The sequence below is a fragment of the Lygodium microphyllum genome, chromosome 27 (genome assembly GCF_053477565.2).
Source record: "Lygodium microphyllum isolate KBCC chromosome 27, Lygodium_microphyllum_v1.1.10, whole genome shotgun sequence".
Classification (NCBI taxonomy): domain Eukaryota; kingdom Viridiplantae; phylum Streptophyta; class Polypodiopsida; order Schizaeales; family Lygodiaceae; genus Lygodium; species Lygodium microphyllum.
The window spans coordinates 80,319,732-80,327,603 of record NC_141161.1 but is presented as its reverse complement, the minus strand read 5'-3'; the positions used below and the strand labels follow the sequence as shown (position 1 = coordinate 80,327,603).

Genomic DNA, 7,872 nt, shown 5'->3' with positions numbered 1-7,872 from the left:
AGGACTCTATCACCCTTCTTTATATCAACTTAGCACTTACCAAAAGTCCATCTATAGATTTCAGCTGTCCAAATCCTAGGAACACAGCCAGTATGAAGCTCAAATCATGGAGGGAACTTCCAAAAGAACTTGCCTTGCACACTCTCCATGAATCCCTACATTGTCCTATAAAGAAATGGTTGGCAAACCAGAACCGAAAAACTGTATGACAACACAAAGAACACAATCAGTAGAATACTAAATGCTAATGAATGAAAAGTAAATATGAAGATGATACAATCAGTATGGCCCTTTGAAACCCGTGTCTCTAGGAGGGAGAAAAGGTGGCTGAAGGAGTGTTGGAGTATGTTGTACTGGAACAGATCCCAAATTGCAGTAGGCAGTCGTTGATGTCTAGGTAGGCAGTAGTTGTGTGAGTAACCAACTCATTGAAAACACAGACCAATGTGGATGGAGATGATGCCACCTCTCTGGAACAAGCTCAAAACTGGAGGTGGCAGTAGGGCAGCCTCTACCACAGTGAAGGCAGATGACCAGCAGTGTGAAACAGTTCTATAATGATGAAAATGTAGAGCTGGTGTTGAAGGTGACAGGTATTGGAGTGCGGACAGATGACAAACGGCTTGACCTGACTGTAAACACCAGGTAGTCGACAGCTCCCAATCAACAGTGGCAATACATGATGAAACCCCACTAACTAAGATATCCACCCTAGTAGTGGGTGTGAAGAGGCTGAGTGGAATAACTGAGGGATGAAGATGCACAAATGCAAGACTTCTATTTATAGAGAATTGGTGGTGCATTTGTCCTATTGTCAAAAATAAAGTCATTTATTTTTGGTAATTTTACACTGATTGCTTTCTGGGGCTGTTCTAAGCAAACTAAATTAGTGGTGCACCATAATTATGACTATGTACAGACCCTAAAAATAGTTAGCTCAACACCCCCTCTTGGGACCAAAAAGGACTAAGCCCAAGATAGAGTGTATGTTGTGTCTCCCCCTCTTTTCATAACTGAAAGGTCCCACCCCAAACCAGCCAGGCATCAGTCCATGGGTGCACATCAGCTGCCCTAGAAGCTACCAAGATTACATAAGCCAGCTTTCAAGCAATTTCACACACCACAACTAATCTACAAATGTTCCCCTATCACCCTTGTTAATTGACTTCCATCAACCATAATATAAGTGGCTCAACATGTTTCTCTCACAAACAAAGGGATTTTCTCATGACCAAACTGCGAGACAGTCACTTTCTTCGCAGCAGAATGGTCAACAAAGTGCACAAGACTAAGATCTCAGAAAAGAAGAGAAGATCTTAGCCCATACTACTGTAATAGCTTGTTTTGATGAGATCTAGATTTAAAAACAATAGCAATAACTGTTGATCATGGAGTTAAAAAACAATAGCAATAACTGATGATCATGGAGTCATGGAGCTGCAATGTTGATTCCCCATTGAGAGGAGAAGATGAATGCTGTGTTGACCCCCACACACGCTGTGAATGCATTCTCCATTGCTTGAAGAGATAAAAACAGCAGTGCACTGAAGAAGAATGTCAAGAAACTATATGTGGGCTGCCAAGAAGAAAAAGAGAGAGCTGCAAATTACAATACATGCCTTTCTAAACTAATTTTTCTCTCTAGAATCCAACTAAATCACAAGGGGGATACTAGGCAATTAAAAGTTCCTCACTAGGTGAAATCTTCAAATGTAACTTATTTCTAAGGTTCAAACCTATTCTAGGCAAAACTTTCATGTAACTTAATTCTAAGGTTCAAACTTTCAATTGAATGAAAGTTTCACATTGAGCCTTGTTGTTTTTGCCCTCTTTGTGCACCACATAGCCCATACACCTGCCCATTTCATGCCCAATGTCAAATCCTTCACTCCTGGCCCAATGGCCATCCAAGCTAGGGATACCAAAATTAGACTCTTTCTGAATAAAAATCTGAGGTGAAGTTTAATTCAATCATTAAAAGTTCTTTCGCATTTCCATCCTAGTGGCAGATAGGAGACTCAAGAGAGTATGGACCCTTCACTTGGGGCCCAAAGGAGGTTGAGTACATGGCCATAGATTACTATATTGCCCACAACATAAATGACAAGAGATGGATCGTGCACTGGAATGTCACTAAAAGGTCAAGAGCTCATAGGTTGATACCATGGTTTCCATGCCAATGCTGTCAACAAGACTTGATCCTACCCCATACGGGAGAAAGCTCTCCAAGCTTTAGTTCTTACACTAGTTTTTGTTTTTACATTTCAAGGCTAGTTTATATTTTTTTTTTGTCTCATTGCTATTTTTAAAGTTTGAAGGTGGTTGTACCCTTCTAAGCTGTTTTCCTTCACTAAAATTGTAGATAATGATTTTCTACCCAAAATAATGAGACCTGTACTTATACTGGCATGCCCTTTCACTCTCTCCATAAAGGAATGAAGCTTTAATGAGAAGGGAGGAAATTCCCTTCAATTGAGTGATAGGCTTATGAGCATATTAGTATTGCACTCTTCTACTCTACTTGAAACATACTTGAGGTTTTACTAGTGCAAAGATGCCAATACTATGAGTGGCTACATTTTTATCAATAAAGGCTTTTGCAATTAGCCAAAATGAACAAGGGAATGCAGCTAGAGCAATGCTAAATTAGCAACACTTTTGATCAGCATTGCTATTAGCGTCACTATATATGTCGAGAGGGGGAGAGAGGGAGAGGGAGAGGGAGAGGTAGAGGGAAAAGGAGAGAGTAAAGTAAGAAAATTAGGAAAGAGAGAGAGGGAGGGGAAGATTTACAAATAGAACTCTAAGAATGTTCTCTTGTTCGGATGTACTACCAGATTGGGGAGGAGGATCCAAATGAGCAAGATCAAACTCAAGAATGTTCCTTTCTTTGAATGTACCACAGCATTGGATTGGACAAGGTATCTCATCAACATTCTTGGCTGATTAGAGGAGACTGGATGATAGCTATAGACCCAAAAAGATCACACTCTTTCTGTGGTTAGCAACACAAGTTTAACAGTTGGCAATTGACTTGGTTACGTTCGTAGTCATTTGTGCTACAAATGGAGAGTCAGAGGAGACTCAGAGACACTGCTTATAGAACTGCCCAAAGGCTTAGGAGGTATGAAGGGGAAGCCTCAAGATAGTCTTTCATATGAGAGCAAAGACTGATAGTGATGTGGGGGAGACAGTAACTTGGGTCATAGACAAAGGACCTGCCTATGGTTATGAAGGTGTTTAGGGGAGTCAATCCTATGTCATCTCTGCTCAACTCATGAGCAGGATAGAACTGCCAGACTTCTCCCGAAGAGAGTGGACAAGGGACATTGTCATGGATGGGAGCTGATAGCCAGAATCATTGCTTAGCTCATTTGGACTGCCAGCTGTAAACCACACTATAGTTTTACCACACACATCCATTGCAAAGTTTCTTTAGGATATGGACAAAGATTGTCCAATCTCTTCAAGGGAGATGCAAGAGGCTACAGGGTACAACAGAGACTAGATCTCAACTTGAGACAGTAGCTTGGTTCATGGAAATGGGCCTTGCCTGTACCTATGAAGATGTTCAGGGGAGTAAGTCCTATCTCCTGTCTAGTCAGCTTGGATTCTGAGCACTTTCTTTCATTTTGAGTTACATATGGTCTGGCACTGTCGAGCTCCTGATTGCTTGTTCCCTTTGGCCTTGTACTATGGTTTCCATTATTTTTGTTCTTTTGTATTATCATATCTTGGAAGTTCACTGCAGGAGTAATCTTGTACACTTCTAGCGACATTTCATTCTAACAGATTTATCAATAGTAAATAGAACTTTATCATATTTGAAAAACCAAAAAAAGGTTAGTACTCACATAATATACAATGTGCGCTCACATGATTTGCTGAGCCTCCACCATGCAGACTGACTGTTAGATACGCTTGAGAATTTAGACAACCAACTAGAACTACAACTATAAATCAAGACTAGAAAGAACCTCTCAGGTTCAGCAGTGCCTAAGTACCAAGAGTATTCCGCTGTGTTTTATAGCTATACATGGAATAAGATGTTCCTAAGCAATATAACTTCAATCAGGTATTAAGCTGAGAAACCAGGCAGGGAAGACCAGAATCACCTACTCATTCTCCCTATTGTCATGTAATACACCAAACGTGTCAGTAACTATAGCTTAAATCGTTGTTGCTAATGAGATCAAAGATCAAAAACCCATTGCATGATCGACTCTTGTGTGCGACAATATGGTGGGACTGCTGTACTTGAGAGGATGGTAATAAGACGACCAATAAACAGTTTTGGATCTTAATTATGGCTCCATCTCATCAATTTTAGAACTGCTCATAAAGCTGGCAGCTGCCGCAGTCCTACTCTTTCTTTTTTCCTGAGATAAGACACACAGACACCCCCAAACGTCCTGTACCTCCCATCCAAATATTGGCCAAAAGAGCATGCACAAGAGCCAGACTGTGAAAAAAGGTGTCCAACCAAGTGATGCACCTAGCAAGATGTTCTGTTTTTTATTGAGATAAGATACACACCCAAACATCCACAAGGAGGGCACCTCCCTTCCAAATATCAGCCAGAGAGCCTGCAAGAGCCACACAGGATAGCTCACAAGTTGAATGGATAGCTGAGCTTGATCACATTGGGACTCTCCTCCTAGGTGACCCCACCAAGGAGGACCCAGTGTCCAAGTGGGTAAGGACCCGGACTTACATGAACACACGATGTGAACATAGGTGTCCAACCAAGTGATGCACCTAGCAATGACTCAAAACCCACAACCTCACCATTATAAGCCCAAGTTTCAACCTCCAGGCCATCACCTTTGGAATGCTGCACTCCCAGTCTTTGTCATGCAGGAGCCTGATATAGCCTGGTGATATAAATCATACAATTTAACAGCGTCTCTTCCTGCACTGGTGTAGGACACATGATTCTGTTTTTCACACCTCTCAAAAAGGATAATCTTTCTATAAAATGATTCAATCCCCCTCAATTCATGTGTATTATAAGGGCTGATGTCTCACAGCTGATCCAAAGCATACACTTGAATACAGCATTCAATTTGAATTACATCTCTCCACTAGCAGCATACACATTAGAAAGGAGGACAAATGCTGCAGTGGTCTGCGGCTCCAGCTGGATAATTCTCTCTGAAATTTTGTTTGCTAAGTCCAAATGGCCAGAAATCCTGCAGGCACTAAGCAACGCCATCCACATGCTGGAAGTAGGCTCAACTCCCACATGTTTGATGAAGAAAAGAGCTTCTTTGATGCGTCCTGATCTCCCCAGCAAGTTTACCATGCAAGCACATTGCTCAGCTGTTGCTGGTCTGCCATGTCTATCTACTATGAAAGCAAAATATTTGTGGCCTTCCTCCACAAGGCCAGCATTGGCACATGCACTTAAGATCCCAACAGAAGTAACATCATCTATTGTCATACTCTCTTCCTGCATAACCTGAAAGAGTTCAAAAGCCTTCTCTGCTTCACCATGCTGTGCATATCCTGCAATCATTGAACTCCAAGAGACACCATCCCTGTTATGCATCCAGTCAAAGACCTGCTGTGCACGAAAGAGACTTCCACATTTTGTGTACATGTCGAGAAGGGAGTTAGCTACAAATTTTTCCAGGTCAAGTCTATATTCCTTGATACACGCATGGACGTACTTAGCTTGCTCCAAAGATCCTAACGTTGCACAAGACTTCAGAACAGCCAAGAATGTAACTTTATCTGGTTTCAATCCTTCTTTTTCCATTCTCCGAAACAAAGTTAAAGCTTCTGTAGTGGGCCCTTGCATAGAATACCCTCCAATCATGGCATTCCAGCAGCTCAATTCTGGTCGAAACATATTTTCAAATATATGGCAAGCATCCTCAACATCTCTACATTTGACAAACATGTTAATCACTGCACTCTCCATAAAGAGACTCTTTTCAATTCCTTGAATAACAATGTGTGTGTAGATTTCTTTGCCTTTATCCAAATTGCCTGCAATTACACATGCCTTCAAGAGATTGAGAAAAGTTATGTTGTCTGGCCCCAAGCCATCTTTCATCATATCATGCAAGAGTTTGAAGGCATTTAATGCATCCCCTTCTTGAGCATAACCTAGAATAAGTGTATTCCATAAGGGCACATCCCGTGCCTTAATCTGGTTGAACACCAAGTGTGCATCCTTCACACTACCACACTTCGCATACATGTCTACAAGTGAGCTTGCCACAAAGACATTGTACCTAAAGTTAGTGTGATTTATTTCAATATGGATGCGCTTCAAAGCCTTTAAACTAGTGCATGCTTTTGTTATGCCCAGAAATGTAGCACCATCTGGCTCAAATCCTTCTGATCGTAAACTGTCATAGTACAGAAAAGCCTCCTCAATGCAACCACACTGACTGAAGCCTGCAATCATGGTATTCCAAGAAACAACATCATGCATGGGTGTACTGTTAAAAACATGCAGTGCATCTTTTAAACTGCCGCATTTACAGTACATGCTCACAAGAGCATTCAATACAAAAGTGTTAGGGTTGACCCCAATTGCTATGATGTGGAAATGGATCTCCATGAGACGTGTTAAGGTGGTGCAAGCTGCAAGGATTGTCACAGCAGTGACTTCATTTGGTTGGACTCTCTCATGTTCCATCTGGCTGAAGAGTTTAAAGGCCTCTTCAGAAGGTCCAACTTTTGTGTATCCTCCAATCATCATCGTCCATGCAAACAGATCTCGGCAAGGCAAACCATCAAAAACTTCCTGAGCATCCTTCATGCTGGCACATTTAACATACATATGAATGAGAACATTGCTCACCACAATATTTTGTCCCAAACCATTTTTAATGATGTGAGCATGAATTCTTTTCCCATTTTCAAGTGTGCCAGTACCCATACACTCCTTTAGAAGACAAACATAAGCAAAAGGTAAACTATGTCCTTGTCTATGCTTCAGACCCAATAATTGCAATGCCTCCTCTAATCGTCCATCTTTCCATAACTTCTTCAATTCCTGATTGATGCCACTAGAACTAATCTCTTTGGGGCATTTTGCAAGGTTAACTGGAATGCCAAAATAGTGACTTGATCTGCAAAACCTAGTTAGATAGGACAGAGAAGGGAAATAGGAGCAACAACCCCCATCTACGATTGAAACAGCTCCCAATTTCCACCCACGTTTTAACCTCATGTGAAAATGCATGTACACAAGGGTCATGAAGCAATGATGTGCTAAAAGTACAAAGCAAATATCATGTGTTCAAAACAGCTTTTATCCATGTTTAGGACCTGAAACTGAGCTTTTTTGCGAGTATGTTGAAAAAGAAAAGTAGGCATTCCCTCAAACTCATTGCCTGCTTCAACCAATATGGAACACTTCACTTTTTCTGCTTTGAAGATTACTTGATTATCCTTATTTCCCAAGGCTTTTGATACTAGCACCATTTCCAAATTCCTTGACATTGAACACATTGACCAACAACAAAACATTAGCTTCTTACTCCGAAGGCAAAAGGTAAGATGACATCCCATATCATTGACCACTCTCTCTTTTTTTTTCCATAAATTGGCCTCTCTCTCTCTCTCTCTCTCTCTCTCTCTCTCTGAGGTATGCAAGCATCAGGGACATACTACTATTGGGAGACTTTAACGCTTGAATAGGGAGGGAACAATCAGCCTTTTATGATACTGAACATGAGATGTCTAAGGAATTGGCATTGGACCCGAACTAGAGCTTGACAGGACATCTCAAAACATGCACACACACACGTACACCCATTCCCGCAGTATGAATCTCTAGAGCAAACTTTGCATATCTATAGTGATGCAGTACGAGATGGCTTAAGCCAACTAGACTAGTATGAACCACTGGAG

At 41.3% G+C, this 7,872-nt stretch overlaps 1 protein-coding gene across 5 annotated transcripts in view; it reads right to left on the bottom strand.

Annotated features, from left to right (window-relative positions):
• Nucleotides 1–3,851: 3,851 nt before the first annotated feature.
• LOC148012516 (pentatricopeptide repeat-containing protein At3g53360, mitochondrial-like) overlaps nucleotides 3,852–7,872 on the bottom strand; it is a 50,503-nt gene continuing 46,482 nt past the window's right edge. For 2 of the 5 annotated variants that reach the window (XM_087669462.1, XM_087669465.1), the window contains one exon: nucleotides 3,852–6,776. In XM_087669462.1, coding sequence (XP_087525588.1) covers nucleotides 5,072–6,776 — 1,705 coding nt within the window. In that variant the 3' untranslated portion in view covers nucleotides 3,852–5,071. Of the gene's footprint in view, nucleotides 7,454–7,872 lie in introns of all 5 variants that reach the window. The other 3 variants (XM_087669463.1, XM_087669460.1, XM_087669461.1) reach the window with 3 other exon arrangements.